Source organism: Acipenser ruthenus, chromosome 2, assembly GCF_902713425.1.
Source record: "Acipenser ruthenus chromosome 2, fAciRut3.2 maternal haplotype, whole genome shotgun sequence".
Lineage (NCBI taxonomy): Eukaryota > Metazoa > Chordata > Actinopteri > Acipenseriformes > Acipenseridae > Acipenser > Acipenser ruthenus.
The window spans coordinates 27,726,592-27,750,203 of record NC_081190.1 but is presented as its reverse complement, the minus strand read 5'-3'; the positions used below and the strand labels follow the sequence as shown (position 1 = coordinate 27,750,203).

The window sequence follows — 23,612 nt, the reverse complement described above, 5'->3', positions numbered from 1 at the left end:
TTTAAATGATTAGGATATTTCTCAGTGATCTTTTGGCATGATTCTTTATTTATTTATTTATTTATTTATTTATTTTTACCATTTTTCAATGCAAAATTGTTCCAGATCATTCAAATTTCGAGGACTTCTCTTGTGCACAGCCTTCTTCAACTCGTGCCAAAGATTGTCAATCGGGACTTTGACTTATTCTTCTTTAACTATTCTGAAGTAGATTTTGATGTGTGTTTTGGATCATTGTCATGTTGGAACGTCCAGTTGCGCTTTAAACCAAGTTTTGTAGCGGAGGGTTTCAGATAATTGGCCAATATCTTTTGGTATGCTATGGAATCCATTTTACCATGTATTGGAACTACATTTCCTGCACCATTAGAGGAAAAACAGCCCCATAGAAGGATATTACCACCTCCGTGCTTGACAGTAGGTATGGTGTAATTTTCTTTGTACGCCTCAACAGAGTTTCTCCAAGCGTAATGGCTATCAGCGTGACCAAATAGCTCGATTTTTGTTTCATCACTCCATAAAACCTTTGACCAGAACTCATATCCATCATTCAAATGCTGTTTTGCAAACTTTAAGCGATTGTACTTGTGATGCTTTTTCCTTGGCCTGCGACCATTGAGACCTTCACCATGCAATACTCGACCTATGGTTGAAATGGAAACCCCAGTCCCACTTGCAGCCAATTGAATATCTTTGACAGGCAATCTCGGATTGTTATTAATCTTCCTCACAATTCTTCTATTTGTTCTTGGTGAAAGAACCTTTTTTCTTCCAGACCGAGGGAGCGTTGTGACAGTACCATGAGTCTTGTACTTCTTGATAATAGAAACAATAGTTGAAATTGGGATACTCAAATGCTTGGAAATCTTCTTGTATCCTTCTCCAGCTTTATTACAATAAATAATTTTCTGCCTACGGTCTTCAGATAGCTCTTTACTTTTCCCCATATTGACTTATTGGTAATGACAGTAATCATCCTATGCCTAACCCTTTTATACTATCTAAGAATGTTCACCTAAAATCCAGCATTTTCTAGACTTTTCTAGAATTAGGTTCTGCATTATCATATTGAAATTTCTAGCACCTTGTAGACAATACTATCTTAGCATCAAAGGTTATGAATACTTTTGAATTAGGATTTTTGGAGTTTTGCAAAAAAATTGCTGAAATAAATTATTGTAGCCATCTATTGTTGTGAACTTTTTTTCCCTCATCCACAAAAGCAAAACTTTTTCTTAATTATTTGTTTTTGAGAAATTTCTAGAAATTATACATTTCCATTGGGGTATGTAAACTTTCGACTACAACTGTATGTGTGTGTGTGTGTGTGTGTGTGTGTGTGTGTGTGTGTGTGTGTGTGTGTGTATATATATATATATATATATATATATATATATATATATATATATATATATATATATACATACATCTTGTCTGTCACTGTCTTCTTTTCTTTTGGAATTGGAACACTGTTTGAATGTACCTGAAGTTTATAGATAAACTCTAGTTCAAGTTTGTGGACGTTGATTTTCACTTTGATAGAAGCTGTGATCTGGACTCTGGAGCCGGTGTAGTGTTAGAAAGTGATACATCATGGTATGTGTACCACATACGTGTGTACGCTGTCAGATTGCAAGTGGTGCGCTGTCAGGTTTCCTATTGTCAGAGGTACATTTACCATTAATTATACATTATTTTTTTGCAAACTTAAACTGGAAACAGACAATCAATTTCTCTAAAAAGAAAAAACAATTTGTGAGTTCCAATCTTTTTCAAACCTAGAGAAAAAAAAGCTTGCTGGCCCAGTGTTTGTGCGATGGACCAGCCACATATCGGTCCACTTTCTGTACTGGACTTCCTTAAGGTGTACTGGACTTCCATAGATTTGGATCGGACCACTCATGGAACCTGGTCCGGTCTGCATCCCTAATATATATATATATATACAGTATAAATATGTAGACACATACACAGTATATGTCGGATTCTGCCAAGTCAATGCCCAAGGAGCATAAAGATATTGTCAGCTGTCTAATTTGGTATCCCCAGTGTTTCTCACTGTGTGATAATGGGGCACATATAGACACACTGTGCAAGTTTGACATTTCTAGGAGCCCCACTGCATAAAATGCACAGGGGATACCAAATAATACAGCCATAGACTAAGATATTGTCAGCTGTCTAATTTGGTATCCCCTGTGTTTCTCACTGTCAATCCCAATCTTGTGTGTGTACTGTATATAAAATAAATATATAAACAAATACCTGTAAACAATAACGTTATATGTAATAGATTAAGCATTTTTAATATAATTTACACGACTCGTGTTTATTCAGACATAACAGCACAAACCACACAGCAACAACATTCGTAAAAACTTTAGTGGTCATTTACTTTCAATTTCCATGTTTTGAAATCCAAAAAATATATAAAAAAAGGCTATTTTGAAATCAGCACAATCGTTTATAAATCGCATAGTTAACACATTAAGCATTAATTCTTTAAAGATTGTTTTAACTGAGCACGTCAAAGATGTTTTTAATGAAAACAAACTATAACTGATTATACACATCACAAAGAAATCATGCCGTCCTGTCGAAAAAGTTAGTAAGTGATTGCAAAATGCAGCCGACAACTGCTGCGCGTGCACATCACTCGTATTTTACCTCAGATACGAGCAAAAGAAAAATCAGACGAGCCTGTGGGACGATCTCATTTTACACATGCGCAATGCGCCAGGGAATACAGATTTCTGAGGAGGTACTGAATTGGTTACAACATCAGCAGTGTCACAGACATCTGAAGCGTCTTTTTAGACTAATAAACAGAGTCCTGAGCCATTAATCAGCTTTTGGAGCCTGATCTGGACATTTAGACCCTGTCCTACATTAATATAAATTGATTTAGCGTTTTTCCAACCTAAAATTGCATTACAATATGTATATGTTTAAAATGTGAATTCCCAAAATTTATCCTAAAATAATGTGAGAGCTATGAAAGAGATATATATATATATATATATATATATATATATATATATATATATATATATATATATATATATATATATATATATATATATAAACAGTGATCAACAGTTTACATGTTAGTTTAAAATATATATGTTTGCATTAGAAATTATTTTCACTTTCACTTCTATAATGAGGGAAAATAAGTTAACTAGGGAAATCCTATTGAATCTGTGTTGAATGCAGATGTGCTGTCCTATGTGAACCCTCAGACTTCCTGTGTGTGAAACCTGCTGCTTGGTATTAGCTCCAGATAGTGTACAGTACTGGGGCAGATATTTGCTTATGAGATGTAGACAGAATATAGAATTGTGTGAGTACTGTAATTTGAAGCTCATTTGTTTCAGTAAACCAGTAAATCGGCATTTGAAATGATTGACTGACGGGGTGTACAATATAGGGCTCCATATTGATTAATATCTGATAGAATGTGTCTTACCATGCCTCTAGGTTCCCATGCATTACAATTCCAGTCATCTGACCGTGGGTTTTAGGAGCTCAACTCTCTTGCCTTTTTTTTTCCCCCCTGGAAGGGCGGTCAAAGGATATTCCATAGCTGTTCTATGATGTACGGTGTTAGAAATCCATTAAGATTTCCAGAATGTGCACTGAAGGTGTCCCGGTTTTTCTTTTATAATTCCTGCTGTGGTGTAGCCGCATTACCTGGCTCTATTCTTAGCTCTAAATCTCCTACATGACTGGTCAAAGAGAAGCTCTCGCTGCTCTTGCAGCATTATGTCTTCAAGCCTATTGTTATGTATAAACGTGCTTTATTGGGAATCTATGTTTTATTATTTTCCCAGCTCTGGTGCTAACATTTTTCACGGATCTCTCTACTGAAGACTCTCATCTGACCACCTGGGGCATGTAAAATGGGCTTAAATAAAAGCCAAATGCATTTTTTTTTTTTTTTCCCCCTGAGCGCTTCAGTGTCCAGTGCAGTCAAGTAGGACGGCGCATCCTTGATGAGCTACTGAGTGATACCTGCGTCTTTATCCTTTCATTCTGTTTATTAAATACGTTTTCCCATGGATGCCCCGTGGCTGCAGACATTGCACACTATTATCAGTCTGATGCACTACCGCCAGCCCCCCACCCTTGCTACCCGCTATGGTAGTTCTCAGTATTTACTCCACATGCAGCACAAGAATGCGTCTGACTTATTGCTCTATTCTCTAGACTTGTTAAATTGTTCAAGATTGAAAGCTTAGAAAGTTTAAAAAAAGATAGGACTAGTACTGCGATAACAATACCCTGGTCCAAGCGAATTACTTTTTGCTGCTGTTGGTGTTGTAGAGTAAAAAAAAAAAAGGGGGGGGCACAATATATATTTTGATTTGTTAACACAATTTATCCAGGACAATGTTAATCCTTATTTGCTCTGTTTATGTTTTGTTTTTTTTTAAAACAGCTTATCCCAGTTATGAAGTTAATTGAATCAGGCACTTTGTTAATAAAAATTAAACATTTTCAAAACAAATGTTCGTGATATGAACTGGCAAGTTTCTGTAGTGCACCGTGACTCATTAGAAACACTTGGCCTGGCCAGCTACTTGATTCTGACATTTTTGCTCAGGAGAACAGACTCTACTAACACTTCAACTTCTAAATATAGTTTATATATTTACAGATTAGCCTCTGTACAGTAGGTGTTGCTTAGGGCTGTTAGTTTTTTTTTTTAAACTGTTATTCTGAAAGGGAGATGCTTTTTTTTTTTTTTTTGCTGCCGGAAGAGGTAATGGGTTGAGACCAACTGCTCTGATCTGAAATCATGCGCTTCTTCACAGCCCTGCACTCGCTATGCAAATTCCAAAATCATAGATCTGCTTATATTGGTATGTGACTTCAGAAGCATAAATAATAACATTGTTTTATTTTCACAGGGCATTTTTATATTAACACATTTTGTTTTTGGATGTATTAGATCGTAGCCTTGCATACATTAGCTTTTTTAAAAAGGGACAGAGAAGCTGGAGTGGCAGCAGGCAGTGACCTGAATCCGAAGGTCACAAGCTTTTATTCCAGACTCATCTCACATCGGATATGAACATAGTGTTTCATCGTTTTTGTTACCTTCCTGTCTTGGTCAACCACTAGACTGCAATGAATAATACATTAAGGTTCTATTGTTTTTAAATTCAATAAAAATAATGTAATGAAAGAGTACTTTAGATCTGTTCTTAGAGACACAATGTTATCAGATTATGTCCTATTTAATAAAACGTTTACCAAGGTAGCATCAAAAAGATATACTTGTGTGTTCTTGCATTGCCAGGAGAGTATTAGGGTGTTTGTGAAGTGCGTTGTTCAACAGGTCCTAGACGTATCAGACAAATCAATAAGTTCAAGCCGTCTGTTACCTTAGCCGCAGTTGTATTTATTATAGTGTTTTACAACTCAAGAAAGTGGCTCTGGTGTCCTTGTTTTGAAGTGTTGTTATTTTTTTGTGTCTTCTCTGGACCATTTTTTTTCTGCTTCATCAGGTTTGTGTACGCTTCCACGACATAAATTTGTTTTCAATGTTAGTTTCTTTTTGTGACATTTTGTAATAAATGGACAGTTTGGGTGAGTTATGCCCACTTTTGAATGATACCGTCAGGTACTATTTTAATGGACAGGTCAAGATAAAAGAAGAAGGAAAGAGTTTGGTGGAAGGGTGTGTAAACTGATGTTGTGCAGTTGAGTTTTAAGCATTTAGAGTATAGACCTGTAATCTTAGATATTTTTCATATTTATATTTGACTTCAAGTTTCCAAGATTATGATTATCTAGGATTCTTTGTTTTTGTTCACAAAACGTTCCATTTGTAGTTAAATGTGTTATTTTTGTCGTGTTGGTTAGGGTGGACGCCAGGCTGGGTATCCCAGTCCCTTACATTATCTAAAATGTCATGTCTAGAGAGATCTTTTCACTTTATAGATACTCAGCTTTTTTTTCGCCAGCGTTCCAGCCACAGAGTTTTTAAAGAAACAATTTTCTCTCCTATTACCTTCTTTCTTAGAAACCCACTTACTTGAGTGAGAGCATGGTGTGTAGGCATTCGTTTTTCATTCATATTGCTTATGGGCCTTGTCAGTTTTCTTAAAATGGGCTGCCTTTCCTTCCCTTGAAGCTCTTGAATGCAGAGATAGAGGGCCATGACAGGCCTTGATAGAGTGTGGTGAGTAAAGGAATTCACAGACAAGGAGGCCATGGTGTACTAATTCAACTTTGATCACTCTCTGAGACCTGAATTCTTATCAGGGCACTTGTTAACGTAGTTTGCTTTAATGCAAGTTTTAAACCTAAAAGGGATGAAAACAGCATGAAATAGCTACAGTGTATTTTCTACTAATCACTTTACTCTTTCTTCTTTGCAGGGCTAGTTGGTCAGTTTAAAAAAAAAAACTAAAAAACTTAACCTTCACAGATTTTGCCTCACACAGCTTTTCTTCAAGGAAGCTGATTTTGCAAATACCAGATCTGCTCTTTTCAATGCCCCAAAGGCATAAGAACGCCTGAAATGACTGAGTCCGAATTAGTGCGGGTCTGTACAATATTAAAATGGGTTATACAAGAGTGTGTATGGTAAATAAATGAATATAATTATTCCCAATATATTCTAATATAACTATCACTGTAACACATGTTTCAGACATGAGACTGGTGATTTTAAGCAAACAAGATTTTTATTTATTTATAAATAAGTAATTAAAGAATTTGCACAAGATTGTCAATCAAGTTATTTTTATTAATCAATGATATGAACATGTTCATAAGTAATTATTTGGTTATGAAAAAAGTTCCCTTTCACAGGAACATAGCTATACAAGTTTGGGGACTTTTATAACATTGAACCTCAGTTTTGATTAAGTCTTCCTTTCTGTCACTTTTCTTTGGACTATAGATATTTTCAGAACTAATCCATTATGTATTTCTTCACCAATGAGAAACCCCTGGCTCCTTACGCATGCATTGTTATGGATATTCAACCTAATTTTAAAGCTTGATTTGTAGAATTAACAGTTCCATTTGCACAATATACACGCATAGTTTCCATTTAGCCTGTGTTTATTTAATTATCTAGTAACCTTACAGAAGCTAAATTGAAGAACAGTGGAGGGGGTCTTGTGGAAATTGAACAACTAGCATATCATGTTGTGTTTAATCACAAATTCCTTTGCAGTCAGTGTTAAAAATATAGCCTATAGGGACGTGATTTATTTAGCATTACTGCACAGCCCTAATTAATATGCCTTTATGTGATAACAGCAACATGGCAATTACTAAGTCTAAAAAATGGTTCTCATCTGTATTGACTTATCCAAATCAAAATTGATATGTCTACATTCTGCAGATATTACATTCTAAAGATATTATTGCTTCTTCCTGAGGTTTCCAGAAACACTAGCATCTAACCTTTTAAAAGGTTAAGAGCCTTTGAGTATTATAGGCCAGCAGTGTGGAGTAATGGTTAGGGCTCTGGACCCTTGACCGGAGGGTCGTGGGTTCAATCCCCGGTGGGGGACACTGCTGTTGTACCCTTGAGCAAGGTACTAAAAACCCAACTGTATAAATGGGTAATTGTATGTAAAAAATAATGTGATATCTTGTAACAATTGTAAGTCGCCCTGGATAAGGGCGTCTGCTAATAAATAATAATAATTATAATAATTACATAAATATGTTAATTAAATCTTAATGATCCCCACCCTTATCCAGGACAAGACCTTATAGTAGGTGAAGTCCTAAGTGTACAATAGGGTTGGACGATAATGACATTTTCAGCTATCAATTATCGTCTGTAAATTATCACGATAATCATGATTATCGACCAAATAAATAAAATATCAAAAATTCTGGTAATTGATCAAATTTATACTTTAGCAGCATGACAACCGCCAGTCTAAGAGTCATTGAGTTTAGAAGAAAAAAGACTAGACAGTATATGCGCCGAGGTTTTTAATTTCTGGTGGGTGGTCAGAACAAATGTGAGTATAGTAGTACACCTATTGTAATGGGTATATTAATGCATTTTGTAGTTTTCCAATAAAATAATACATATATGTTTTAATTATTTAAACATTTATGTTAATTCGAGAACATTTACGATCATAAAAGAAAGTGCCACCAAATGTATTAATATAACAAAACAAAATTGCTGACGTTACCTGGAAGCATTTGTTTTCTTTACTTGTGTGGTGAATCTGCCATTAAGAGAACCAGGTTTAAGTAGGTTTAAAAAAAAATAATAAATACTATTAGGAACATACTGAGATTTGCACATTGCTGCTTGTATGCAGACAAATAAATAAAATAAACTGCCTGTCCTTCCTTTAAAAGTTAACACTTCTATTTATGCAGCTACCTTTATTTACAATAACAACGCCATGGGAACAGATATACGAGGGTTCTGAGTACCCGCTTATTTGTGCATAGGCTGCAGTATAGTACTCATTACTGTAGTTTAAAATAAAGAAGATACACAGTTGTTTAGGCTATACTACAAGTGTACCATACGGTTGTCTGTGTGTTTTTTGTTTCCTTTTTTGCAATTACATTAAAGAAAAAAATAATAATCCTGTGTTAAAATGTTTTAATAGTCAAAAGTTACTTGTTCAGCTTCATATTTGTGATTGTATTGCAGTGTCTTAACTGCTGGAAGTGCTATATGTTGTTTTTGTCTTGCAACCCTAGCTAGACTAAATAGAAATCTAACCCCAGTTGCCCAGCACTGCAAAAAGTAAACGTAATTCATTGCCGTTTATTTAGAAAGTCGTACAAAAGGCATGTGTGAGTTGCAATTCTTTAGACAGCATAAATTTACTTCAGCACATCCTTTAACTAAAGTTGAACAAAGTAGTCTTATACAATATTTACATCTTTAAGGATATTCATCCATAATCTGAAACACTCAGTCATGAATGACGTAACCCTATAAAATACTGTTATAAGTCATATCCCCATTAGAACCTATTAGTAGCAACTAATCTTATAATTCTGAAGAGTTGGAATGTCATTTACAAAATACTAAACATTTACACATTGCAATGTGACTTGCACATGAAAACCAATCAAATATTATAAACCGTGAATCAGCCAAGTGCCCATTTTACTGTCAGAATTTAACCAAATGTGTGAATTATTAAATCGTGAAATATAGAGAGAGCCCTGTAGTTTATTGTACATTTTTTTTGTTGCTGGTTTTGTCTGTTTTACAAAGATAGCAAGAGGCTATCATTTTAATGTAATTGTATTTTTCTGGTAATGCCTTTATCACTTACAGTATAGTAATACTAAAAATCATATTATTTATTTATTTTTACTTAATAAACAACAACAAAAAATCTGAATTTGAATAACTGTCAGTGCACTTCCGAGGAACCCAGTTTTAATGTTGCTAATTCTTCTGAAAGTTTCCAGTGGTTTACAGTACATCCTCCCTATCTTGTTCTTTATTGATCTATACATACTATAGAGCTTGACCCTGGTTTAGCTAAAACATATGCACTTGATACAAGCCTGTCGCAATCTGTTCCACTGTTTTGATTGAATTAGAATTGTGTAGGATTAAACATACAAGAGTTCTTGCATATAGATACTGTTTCCTGTAAGATATCAAAGTGATAATATCCATAATCATGTGGCTTGTACATTTATCTCGGGGGGGGCTTTGACGGCATGTGAGCAGAGAAGTCTTTGTGTTTACTGAGAATGAAACTGTATGCTTTGAAGAAGCTACACACAGAACTTGATCTACACAAGTTTATCTGCAAAAGGTGTGACATTGAATCCAAACTTTTTAAAACCAGTATAAAAAGTAGCAAGAAATACCAATTGATTTCACGTACAGTACAAGCGTCCCGGGGCTCTTCACAAGGTCAACCAAAACATCTCTCCGGTGCTACAGAAGAAAAAGCTACATGTTTTAAGGCAGTGTTTGCATATATCAAACTCCCTGTGCGCCAAAATAAGCCTGGAAGAGAATTACAAATCTGAGGGTCACAACTGCTGAAGGCCCTGGCACCATAATATTTCAATCAGATTCTTGGGATTACCGTGGGGCCATGAAAGTACAGTACAAACCAGTATAGTCCAGCTAATCCTACGTTGTACCCTTTAGCACTCTCCCTTCCTGTTGTCTTTAGGTGACATACACACAACATAAAGACAGCTGTCATCACAGATGAAGTCACTGAAACGTGTTCCCTTTCTCACAAGCAATAAACTGACTATCCCCTGCTAGATATACAGTATAACATTCTCAAAGATGTTCTTTCTAATCTCGAATCCCAAAGTATCATAAATATTTTTTTTTTATGTATTAGAAATAGTCATTTTCTTTCAATTTTTAAGTCTTCATTTCTTCCCTTGTGCATGCACCAGATGGAGCTACACTGCAGGTTAGAAAAAGACAGCAGTTGTTTTGTGTAATCAGTTACCATGCAAAACCAGCTGTCTCCTTCCTGGTTTTACAAAAATCCCAAACAAATTGCAAAGCATTTTTCCAGTTAGACTGGCATGCTTTGATTAAGCAAGTGTTTGGTTAAAGGATAGTTTACTTAAAAACTACTACAGTACTATAATTTATTATTTTAAAAAAATAATAATAATCCTAATTGTGCATTCATAAAAGTTACCATTTGTTTTTACAATGTACACAATTTAAAAATAAATTCTTTAGGGCAGGGTTTCTCAATCCCAATTGAACTATTCATTAGCTTAATCAGGCCTTTTTAATTGTTCTCCCAAAAAGTTGCCTATTTTCAAGTTCCTTTTAAAATTGTGTAGTTAACTTGAAATCTCCAACTGTTTAAAAGCTGAAAACAATTAAAGGTATAACTAAGCTAATGAATAGTTAAATTGAGGGTCTAGTTAAGTAATTGAGAACTCAGTTGGAATGAAAACCAGCAGACACAGGGGATCCGCCAGGTCCAGGTTTGGGAAACCCTGCTTTATTTTTTAATTTTTTAATTAGTGAAAAAAATTGATTGGATATGTGGGGGAGTTACTTTTATTTAATATGTTTTGCTGTTATTTAATACACAGCTGCTGCATAGAGACATACAGTATTTTTAGACTTGCCAGTAAAAAATATACAGAATCCTGTCTGTTTCAAAGTGGTAACGGAAAAACAGGATATCAGTGTCATAGAGATTGAGAAAATGAATTAAATCCAGCTGCCTATCTATATTCCTTCTTACATAAGAGTTACATTTTGTAAAAAGCAGTACATCAGAAAGAACCTGTGATAGTGAAGTGCAGCCATGGGAGCTACACTGATTGGAGCCAGCTGCCTCTCCCCTCATTTATTACCATCATAAAGTTACAGACAAGATTGATAGAGTCCTATTTTATTTGACTACTAACAAGTTTGTGGTACAGTATCTAAGATCCAATCAAGCAAAAAAAAAAAAAAGCATATGTTTTTCTTTGTGTTGGACATTATCCACTTGGTCTCCAACTTCTTTTGAAGGACTGTTATGGCTTCCACTAGCATTTCTTCACATGAAAATGTAAAAAATAAAAAAAAAGATATGTGTGGTGCTTCAAGAACACTGATGTCTGGCATATTTGCAGAGCAGGTCACTGAGAAACCACCCACATGATTGGACTGTTAAAAGGATTGACCTGACATTGTATGATGTGGAAGAAAAAAGTGCCCGCTCATTGACTTGCAAATGTAATGTTTTCGATCTCTAAGTAGTTGGACTGGTTGGTAATGAAAAGGTCGATATTACTGCCGTAAGGGGATTCACGAAACAGCTCCAATGATTGTGCTGATATATTCTTTAGGAAGTTTCAAGTAGTGTTTGGAAAAGCAATCCAATCTTTTCACCTTGCAAGACTGGGGCCCTGTTTTATTATATTTTAGTCCACATTAAACTAGACTGGTGGTATTCTTCTTATTGTGTTAAGGCTATTTTTACACCAGTGTTGGAGGTTAACACATGTCATTTCCTATATTGCCTATTTTCAAAAAAAATCTGTGATATTGCATTCAATGAAGCAAGGCAGCCAGTGGAAGAGAGAAAACACATCAGCTTTAACCAATGTAATCTTTAAACATTTAAACAAACCCTACTAGAGCCATATAACTGGGGATCAGAGGCGGAATGTCAGAAAAATTCTAAGGGGGGGGGGGGGCGTAATTGAACATTCTCTGTCCCAAATGAGAAAAATCAGGCAGTAATTGGACCAGTTTACAACGAGATATCGTGCTGCGCTTTGTCAACATCATTCTTTTTTTTAAAATAAATTATACAAAATGTGCAATGCAAGTATTTTTAAAGCACGGCGCTGGTTTATAACAAACTCAAAAATGTCATTCCACTGAGTCTAAAGATGTGTCACGTTACGGTCATCGTTTTCACTTAAGCTTTTGTGTTTTAAAAGGCTTTAACGCTAACCGAATTGCTCTGCTGCCAGCTTCCAAATCGCTCTGCTGCCAGTAAAGTAAGCATTTCACAGTTACATACTGTAACTACTGCTGCATTAAACAAACAGTGGTACAGCATCATTATTTTTTTAATAGTTTTACAGTAGCAGCTACTGACATTTCACTCATTTCAGAGCATTAAAAAAAAAAAGTATTGCATGGGCCTAAGAGTCACGGGTAAGAATGCAATTTACCTGAATAAACACCACATTCCTGTGAATGTCAAAAGTACAAATATGTAGCAAAGTTTTAAATAACATGTTTACACGGATAATCACGAATAAACTAAAATAAAAGGGGGTAGCGTCTCGCTTTCATCTTGTCAAATTTGTCAACACCAGGGTGTAAGTCTAATGTAATGTTTTTGCCAAACTAATACCAACATTTGCATATGGCGAAAATATGTTAGAAAAATAAATCCATTGGTTTTCATGTATAGCATTGCCAAGTCATTTAGTTCCATACAAAAGTATATTAAAGCCATGTAACATTTTATAACAGTAATTATAACAGTACATGTCAACCAGAATGTATCTAATACTGTAGTGTACCACCTTAAATATTTTCTGCCGATCCACTGTGAAAAAGACGATGAGTTTATAGAGCATGTGAGCCTAAATCTGAAAATACACAGCACAGCCCTACACATGAGCCTAAATCTGAAAACACACAGCACAGCCCTACACATGAGCCTAAATCTGAAAACGCACAGCACAGCCCTACACATGAGCCTAAACCTGAAAACACACAGCACAGCCTACACATGAGCCTAAATCTGAAAACACACAGCACAGCTCTGCACATGAGCCTAAATCTGAAAACACACAGCACAGCCCTACACATGAGCCTAAATCTGAAAACGCACAGCACAGCCCTACACATGAGCCTAAATCTGAAAACACACAGCACAGCCCTACACATGAGCCTACATCTGAAAACGCACAGCACAGCCCTACACATGAGCCTAAATCTGAAAACACACAGCACAGCCCTACACATGAGCCTAAATCTCATGTTCAGATCTATGGTAGCTTTTCTTTAGAGCATGTATAAATAATTGTACCTGGGCATACGCAATATTAATAGTTTCTTCCACAAGTGAATCCCTCACTGTGTTTAATTACTTCCGATTTCCACTTGCTGTGTGAAACATATCCGACATTTCTCTTTGACTCATCACGATCTCAATAATATTATATTATTACAGAAATAATAGAATGCAATGTAATTCTTTGTTGTAGATGTAATCACTGGACAGCAAAGAACTATCAATAAAAAATGAATGACGACCGCGTTGAGACTGAGTGCGAGCAATTACATCACATAGCAACCGTTGCCGACTTCATTCTGGATCCGGGTTAGATTAGAAGAGAATGATGTTTGAAAAACGTATTTTATTTGATGGTGAAGAAAACGTCTTGGGGGGACAACTGCTCCCCCTGCCCTACAGCAAATGACTCCCAGATGGGGATATATTCACACACTTAGGGCCTGGTTTACTACATTGCTCTAGGGCAAACTGGACTTTATCCCTTGATTATCATGTTAAAATGCATGGTTCTTAATTGTAGAGCAGGTTTAGTGAACATGGCCCCACATGTGTCTGCTTAAAATGGAATATAAAGGGGGATAATGCTTGAACTGTCTCCTGTCACAAGTGAAATTGCTTTAATGACCTCAGCTTTGTCCCTAGTTCATGTTATTCAACCAGTTCAAAATTGGTGCAATTAAAAGCCTTTTTTTTACTTTTTGACAACTAGGACTGAGTGGAAAGGTTGAATAAACTGTATATTACTAAAGTAAAGATTGGTCACTCCAGGTCAAGGCTTTGGCACTTGGACCAAGAAGTTAAAAACAAGGCTGACAGTTCACATTACCATAACTAGATGAAAGGCTTAGCTCTCTCTGTCAACCTTTGTTTGCCCACTGATGATTTTCCATAGATGCAAACGATTAGCCCTGTAGAATCAAATTAGTTTGTTCAACTGTTTTTCTTATTACAGGTTAAGCAATTTCTTCTCCATGTATTTTGATTAGAATTCAGGGTGTTAGTTGTATGCTTCTTTCCTCAGTTGCTTAGTGAAATTCCCAGTTTATGACCTCATATATTTTAAGTAGAAAGTAAGACTAGCCTTGCAGCTTGCCATGAATAGTTCTCTCATTATTTTGTGATTAGTTGCATCAGTGGGGTTTTCATTATACCACCTACTTTATACCTTTAGATGTAGATAAACAAACTGCATCAGAAACGAATCAATTTGTCAGGTCAGAATGAGATTTTATCATTAAACATTAGTGTAAAAGGTTTTTTATAGTGTGTCATTTCAGTGTCATGTGTTAAGCTTAAATTGAATGTGTGGTTTCTTTGCAATAATTTGCAATAGTCTGTGGGTTATATTACTTTTTGCTATTGGAACAGTCTTTGGGTATTATATTTTTGAATATCTAGACTATAAGTGTCATTAACTCACCTGACAGAGTTAGGGTACTGTATTTGCAGTTTTTGTACATGGCCCATAATCTGTAATACCTTTTTCATAGCAATTTAGTTTTTAATGAAACGGTTGGTGGCCAAGCCTTCAGTTTATGACATGTACTGCATGGTACATATGCCGCATTGTTGCTGTGATGCATGTTCTGTGAAATTGCATGTCAAATATTTTCCTTCTGTATGGCAGACATATTTTAAAGAACATTAAATTTAAATTATCAGAAGAAAAAATACACAAATTATTATTATTATTATTATTATTATTATTATTATTATTATTATTATTATTGTTATTGTTATTATTGTTATTATTATTATTAAAATCTTGGGTTGAAGTACTGTAGAATTCTCTCTACAAACGTGAAAGAATCCGTGAGCAATACAAATGATGTGAAATGCATTTTTGGATCATGCTTGTCCTTATTTTAGAATCCGTCTTTAAAGAACCACTGATTTCCAGAGGAATCCGATCAGACCCTGTTTTTTTTTTTTTTTTTTTTTTTACATATATACTGCTATCTCTTTCTTAACCTCCAAGCCCTGGTGTCTCCAATGTCTTCTCTGTATTCAGGAATAGACCAGAAATGTTCATAGAGCCTGAGTGTCTGTCAGGTAGCCTGCAGAAGCATCTCAATCAGAGCATGTTTTCTCCTGTTAAGTACCTGCCCAGCTCTCAGAGGTTATCAGACTGAGGCTGCATCATTAGAATGCAGACAGTTGTTTTCTATAGCAGGACAGCCATAAAAGACATCAAAGCACCTTTTAAAACATCTTTCTGGCCATGCACTGGGTGCCTAAGCTGCATTCCAATCACAGCCTTATGTTATTTGGGGAATAACAGCTATTTTATTCTAATTTGTGATTTTTCTTTTTACTTCACGAGATGTCTTCTCATTATTGTCATGGGTGAAAACATCAGCACAATTAATTGATGGCAATATTTATTCGGGGGTTCTCAAACTGGGGGTCAGGATCCGTTGAACAGTTTTTGAGGGACTCGCAGAACAACCACATTAGTAACAACAAGTCGTCTCAACCAGTGAAATCTCAAGCATCCTGGTGTAATCAAGTGGCTCAATCTAATCATTTGTGCTGAATCACTTGTTTAAATCATTTCTGGTTGCCCATTGGGAGATAACGAGGCACCAGTGTGTAAATTGCTACAGTGAAAAGCAACAGGTCTGTTGAAGACATTGGGCCAGATTCTCGAAATTGTTATTAGCACTTTTTTTTTTTTTTTTTTTAAAGAAAACAGCAACAATTAAAATGCTAAAGCAAGGGTATACATTAAACAGCTGTGTTGTTTTTGGTTTGGTAACTTGGTTTGGTTACATTGTGCCTTCCTGAAAATAAATGTGCTAATGCAGTACAGAGCACAGAACTTTTAAACATATTTTCCCTTCATATCTAGATGTATTTCAGTTAAGTATTGATAATGTTTACATAGACTCAAGTCACTGCTATTCTTTATTTTTTGTAGGTAAATGTCAAATTGCAGGTTCGCATGAAGCATTAAATTATTATTTGGTGCTCGTATAATTCCATGGTTACACTGGGTGGTGTTTGCGGTTATGTCTTGTAGTGGTTGACTGCTGCAGGTGTTATTGCTGCTTGTATTTACTTTGATCTTGCTCCATACATGATCACAGGCCATTATGGCTTGATTTGCTTTTGCTCTCAGCTCTGATTATGAGCCTGCAGACTGATTGATTGATTAATTGGTTGGCATACGCAATACTAAAATGTTTCTGAACTATTCACCATAAGGTTTTTAACTTGGAGTATAATGAAACATTTGTCTCTTGCTGATCCAGCAAAAGTACAAACCACAATCACTCATGTGTGAGTCATTTTTTGAACGGGGGGGTTGGCTGGGGGGGTGGGGTGGGTTGGCTGGGGGGGGGGGGGGGGTACTTTACTGTATTGAATTGTTGGAACAAAAATACTATTGCTGCTAGTCTAATAATAAAGATATTGATGATATCTGGATTCCAAGGCTTGCTAAGTGATCTGCTTACATTCCGAATGCCAGACTGAGACTTTGCACACCATTTGTACTAAAGCTGTATTGTTTCAGCTGACTGCCTTTGACAATATTAGTCGCTTTCCCAGCTTTATTAAAACATTGTCATCTTCACACATGCTCATAACATCTAAAGTAGTCTACGGCTTGTGTGTTTTTTTTTTTTTTTTAATCAGTTTGGAATAAATCAACAGTATACCCAGGTCAGCTCAGAGGTGTTTCACCCCGTCTCAATTCCCTACATTATCATAGGCTTCATAGGTGATGACCCTGAATAGAGGGAGTGCAGTCCTGTTACCTCGCTCTAGTGCAGATCATATCCTAAGCTCTCTCCCCCTTGACATGCATCACAGGTCCAATCCTAACCCAACCTACATGTGATTCACAAATGCTCCAGCCAAGCTCGTATAGCTTTGCAAACAGACTGAAACTGCTGCCTAAAATCTGGGAACTAGTGCAGCCAATTAACCCAGTTTCTGTACTGGCATAGTAAGTTGTGTCGTTACTGTGCAACATCACATGTTTTTTAGTGCTGTTAATACCATTTAAAATAATTTGATCATCATTTTTTCAGCCTGTTACCATTTCACGATTTTGAATTTCTCAAAATAACTTTGCAAATCTGAAAATAATTGCACTGCTATTAAGAATAGGAGCTGGAGTAAAATTGCAGTTCAATTAAATAGTACAGCTGGGTTTGTACTAGCAAATAGTGTAACCTTCAAAGCAGTATCAAAACTGTTTAAATGGGCCAAGTGCAGGTATAGTAGTAATCCTGCAATTAGAATTGTGCTTCTGCTAATGTGTGCGGCCACTGCTTAACCTTTATTCATTGGTGCCTTATTTTCCCTCTCACAGGCCTTGAACTTAAATAATTCTTCAAAGCAAACCAATGTTATACCAGTGGGTTCCAGAAGTGATATTTGTACCCTCCTTTTTACTCCACACTTAATTTGTATTGGTCAAAATATTCATAGAAAGCCTCTGCACAACATACTGTACTTCAATTGCATGCTTTCTGTCTTGCGAATAATCTTGGTGCTTTAATTAAGATATAATAAAATGCAGATGGTCATTGTCATTTGTGCAAATGTACAGATAAATTACAACTTTGACTTGTGGCCTTTGAGTTCCAAATGCGTGCCTAGTGGACATGATTTGTTACTAATGGCATATGTCTGCCTGAGTATCCACAATTCATGAGGAGTTAAGTACATTTATAATTTAAATGAATTTGGATGAAAAATCGATATGATTCTTTTTACTGTACACATTTATTGAAGCACTAAAGAGTGTTAGCTTATCAGTGGAGTCTATTTAAAGCACTTTTACTTTGTTTCTTAGAGATAGCTATGTACTGTATTAATCTTTTAGTCTGCATAGATTTCCAATAATTGTTACTGACTGTGAACTACACCAATCCATTATAAGAAAAAACTGCTTTTAAAGGTGCATCCATCTGCTGCTGTTTACAGATGTTGAAATTAGAGGTGCTATATTTTCATGGAGCACTAGTGGCAAAAAACTAATTTGTAAGGTATCATCGGCTTGCTGGCTCGAAATCCATGAAAAAGAAAGAAAAGTTCAGCAAGTAACTTGCTATTTACTGGTTCCACACATAGCTTTATAGTAAGTATGTTTTGCATATACAGTAATTGTCTTTAGGCAAAGGTCTATAGTTGGGGATTTTGAAATGTAATATTCGGTTTGGGGATGGGGGGGGTTTGATATCATGCATATTCAGAGGGGCTAAATTATCAACCCTCCCCCACTTTTTAGTACTAAACGGTATTCGACACAGTAGTGTGCTGTGTATTTAATTGCTTAAAACCAAAATTGCAATATTAAGAACTCGAAGACGGCCGACCTGAGTAGCCCAAACTTTCAAGATATTTACGAAATAATATCTCATGAATTCAGCTATACTCGTGTAATGAAAAAATTAAGCTGACACATTATTTTTTTATTCGAAAATACTGTATATGAAAGAAGGGTATATCTCCGATCTAAACACATGTGCACGGGTTACAAACTGACTTTGGACAAGGCCTCAGTACAGCTCAGTGCATGATATGTTTGTATCAGAATGCACGGATATCCATGGAGTCAATTCGAAGGAGATGGAAAGACTGACAGAACTTTACAATGTTTCATATTTATACCTTTGTAAGCAATTGTTGTCTCCCCTTCAACCCGACTGGTTTCTGTCCAATAATCAAGGTAGTCGTTCTCTTATTACACACGGCGAGCCTACCACATGCTTCCTATGTGGGAAAGGGGGTGGCGCTCTCTGACCTTATGGTCCACCACATGCTACATGCTACATCCATCTTGTCTTTTAATGCACCTTCCCCCCCGTCTCAGGGTCAGCCATGTGTAATGAGAGAATTCTAAACTTGGACAATACTGCATTAAAACGACTATAAAAGCACATCGACACACAATTTAAATATAATGATTCTTAACTATAAAAGACACACACATACACAAAATGTAAAACTTATAATTAATAACATAATTAATACCTCATGCAGAAAGCCATTACTACACTCGAAGGAAAGCTTTGCACATTTGTTGATTCATTTTATTGATTCATTAGATTTACAATTAGCTGCAACAACTGATTTGGTTTTAAGTTAAATCTCTGATTTATATGCATCTATTCAAACCATGATGTTTTTTTAATCAACAAAATATGTTTAACGTTTGCGGTAAAATAGAGGCTTGCAAACACGAAACATTATTTTATAATATTTCAAAAACCATAAATTGCGTTTATCGTTACGCCTACCTGTTAAGTCTACTATTGCCCACATATCTTTTTGACTTGTTGATTTAATTTATAATTGGGGTAAAAGTGTGCTACGAAGAAATGTTTGCGACCAGTTTCTGCAGTTAGACTTCCCACCACACAAACCTTATCTCCTGTGTGTGAAGATGATTGTAGGTGGGTCGTGTGAGTAGTGCCGACCCAGCAAGAAACTATCACCATCTATATGTATGTCCTTGTGGAGCACCAATATTGCTCTGGTGTTGAGTATGATTGTATGTCGGACACTGGTGGTGTGGTATACATACTCTTAAGCAGTATGCTATAATTGACATTTATTTCATCAATAAACCCACAACCACCTCCTCTTTTTAATCCTTATAAATGGTTTCTTTATAGATTTGTAAATTATCTTCCAGAAGAGGACAACACCGTAATTATTATTGTACAGAGATTTTAAAAATGGCAATTTTTGTGGAATTTTAACTTGAACCAAAAATAATGAATGAAAGTGATGAAACAGCCAAATTTTGCCATAAGTCAGCAAAGCCACTGATATGACAATATGAACCTATTAATTACATCCCACTTTAGGTGGCTTTGAAATCTAGAAGCGTATTGTTCTTTAATGACTGAATAATGGATTGTTTAATGTGCAAGAGCACCAGAAAGTTTGTAGGCTGGAGCCTGTTGTTCTAACATGACCGTGACCCAGAACACATGCCTGGCTGATGGATTGGCTTCCAGATCAAACCCTACTGAGCAGAGTTGGCAGGAAGTAAAACAAAGTGTCAGGACAAGGAACCCATCAAAAATAAGGGGTATCGCCAAAAAATAAATTGGCCAGGCTCAGAGTGCATATCCACCAGAGATTTGTGAAGTTAATGCACATCGGGCTGTAGAAAAGGTTCAAGGGCAAAATGAAGCACACTTAGAGTTTACACATCAGTATATTGACATACTTTTGACATATGCAAGTTTATATCGGATTGTTTAAAGGGTTTCATAAACAAATGAAACAATTTAATGTTTACTTGATGTATTGTCACTTTTGGTTCTATTGATAAAATGGTTTTCAAGAAAGAATAATATACGTCTGGATTCAGCTGGTGCCTCGATACTTGTGACTGCCACTGTTGAAAGAGATATAGATAGATGTTTATTTTCTTCTATTGCAGCTTTGATAGCTATTGGCCAATACAGCACAACCATAGAGACTGTGGATGCAGGCTGGTGTAAAGAAATCACGGATCAGGGAGCCACCCAGATTGCTCAGAGCAGCAAGTCCCTCAGGTATCTGGGACTGATGAGGTGTGATAAGGTAAGAGGCTCCCCTGGAAGTTGTTAGCAGCTATTGACTGTCTGCGGTGAACAATGGAAAGGGCAGATCAAGGATTAATCCACAGGTTGGCCTAATTAGCTTGTTTACAGAGATTGCATTTCATATGTCACATCAGGAAATGACACTTACTGGAGTCCTAAAACAGAACCTCATTATAATATTGGCTACAGCAAGAGAAGCCTCTTTCGTTGTGATTTTGACAAGGAAAACAAAAGTGAATGCAATCTTGGTTGCTGCAGAGGATGTGGATAATTAATAGACAAAAAATGCCCTTTGTGTTTAGACCATTCAACACCTCATTACCAGCATTTCAGAACAAGTTGTTCTGTCACCACAGTACATTTCCAACTTGAATATTAACAATTAAGAGCGCAGAAAACAAAAGTTTAACTCGCACCTCTTTCGTTGCCACAGAAGTGTGTAGTTTATACAGAAGGAGACTTGGTTTTGGATCAGAAGGTCACATATTCAGATGCTGCCAGAACTTGGACATCATTTACCTTCCAGCACCCAGCTTGTACTCACAATACTGACATCCATCATAGAGATGTAAAACCTGGACAGTAATGGTCACATAGTGTATGTTGAAAATGATCAAGAGCTTGAGCTTTTAGCACCTTATCCCAAATCCCTTCAGTAAATGTAATCATTTCAGAGTAAAACCCCAATAATAATAGTGTGTGTAGAGAATATTTCATACAGTGTGCTTCAGTTATTAAAGGCATAGTAATATTAATTTCACAGAATGGTTTTTCCAGCAGTTTGGATGTCTGGTCATAATTATACTGCTGTGAGACATGGGCCCTTTGGGAATAGACCCTTATCCCTGGTGACTCACACAGAATATCTTAGAACAATTCCATGTCTGGTAACCTGCTGACTTGCCCATGTCCACTGGTATATTGTATGTACTTACTTACTTGTCAAGCATAAGAGTACATTGGATACAGCGTGATCCAACGGTAATGAAAATCAAGGGTGCCAAAGAATGAAATGAAAAACAGTAGATTAAAAACAAAAGCTTTAAAAACGTCAACAGTTCAAAATAACGTAGTCCTGTGCATTTTTCGTATATTACAAATGAACTAAATTGGCTAATTCCAAAGATGGACACACTCTGATTCAATTACTTATGTGCAAACACATTTCCAATTTAATTCATTGGAAATTCATTTGAGGTAGCATCAATTCAAGAAACATCTCAGATTATGTAAAATTAGTGGTACTTTAAAATACATGTTTATTCATGATTCATTATATCAGTAATATGCATTAGTAACCAATCTTGCCCACTAGGCACGCTCATCACTTAACTTTTCATCACTTAAAGTGCATGTCAGTGCAATAATATTGAACATTTAAACAAAGTAGTTTGTTTTAGTATTCAGTATTATTAGCATTACAGAAATGGGGATTTTTAACATGATTTTCAGCTTTAACATCACAAATTAACATTGGCAGTGAATTAAAGCAAAAACAGGTTCATAAGTAACAGTTGGGGCAGAATTTTGTGATTTCAGTTTTTACCGTTTTAAAAAATGTAATTAGGTTGATTTACAGGCGCGAGCGAGCAACACAAAAGTGTAAATCTAGTACAGGCTTCTATTTTTTCCATTTGGTTTCAGTTCGTGTGCATTGGAGTAAGTCATTTTTTATTGAATTGTATTGAAAAAATAGTATTGTTAGCTTTAAAATCGGGTTGTATAAGTAAACATTTTTTTATTTTCAATTTTTCCACTCCACAAAACAAATTATTATATATTGTTTCTCTGTATTACTCGGTCATTATGGTAAAACAAAACCAAAAATACCTACATTAGGGAACTAACTGACTTACTTGCAACTTTAGAGCTAATTTTAAATTTCTAAGCCTTTTAGAGGATTTTCCAGTTGTAAAAGGCCTTTTTGACATTTTGAAAGGCTGTTACTGTATTAATGAGGTAACTTTGCTTTTAGTGGGGAAAAAAAACACAGTCTGTTGAGACTCATCTGAAGTTACCATAGCAACAACCACCAACGTCAATTATTATTATTATTTTTTTTTTTAGCTAAGACTCCCCACCCTATACTCTAGTATGCGTAACAATTCAAGTTTCACATTTTCCCTTCAAATATGTAATCTCAAACGTAATGCTCTACTGCCAAATGAAATGACCTGTTCTTATTAGCAATTTCAATTTTTGGTTATGGCTTCCCTTCAGATTTTGTCTTTCATTATAATGTAGCGTGGCAAGTGGAGTCTTAATCAGCCGATCAGCTGCATTATCCTGCATTTGACATTTGACCCCTTCACAAGACAAGCACCAAAGTAAAACAATAACAACATGTAGTGTGTTTCTTACCACTGATGCGATGCAAAACGAAACAAAACAATTTCAGTCCTCACTCCTACATTAACTGCACATGATACAACTGCTTGCAGCGACGCTTTAGAAGGGGGCGGGAGGATGTGGGTCGCTCCTCCAATTAAAACCTGTGCTCAGATCACTCAATCTACTAGTGGGAGTACTGTGTTTCAGACAGACAGGAGTTCATCGT

General features: G+C 35.9%; 1 protein-coding gene across 1 annotated transcript in view; it reads left to right on the top strand.

Moving 5' to 3' along the window:
* LOC117963338 (F-box/LRR-repeat protein 17-like) overlaps positions 1–23,612 on the top strand; it is a 272,309-nt gene that overhangs the window by 234,211 nt on the left and 14,486 nt on the right. Inside the window, exon 9 of the mRNA XM_058992994.1 lies at positions 20,911–21,053. Coding sequence (XP_058848977.1) covers positions 20,911–21,053 — 143 coding nt within the window. The remainder of the gene's footprint in view (positions 1–20,910; positions 21,054–23,612) is intronic.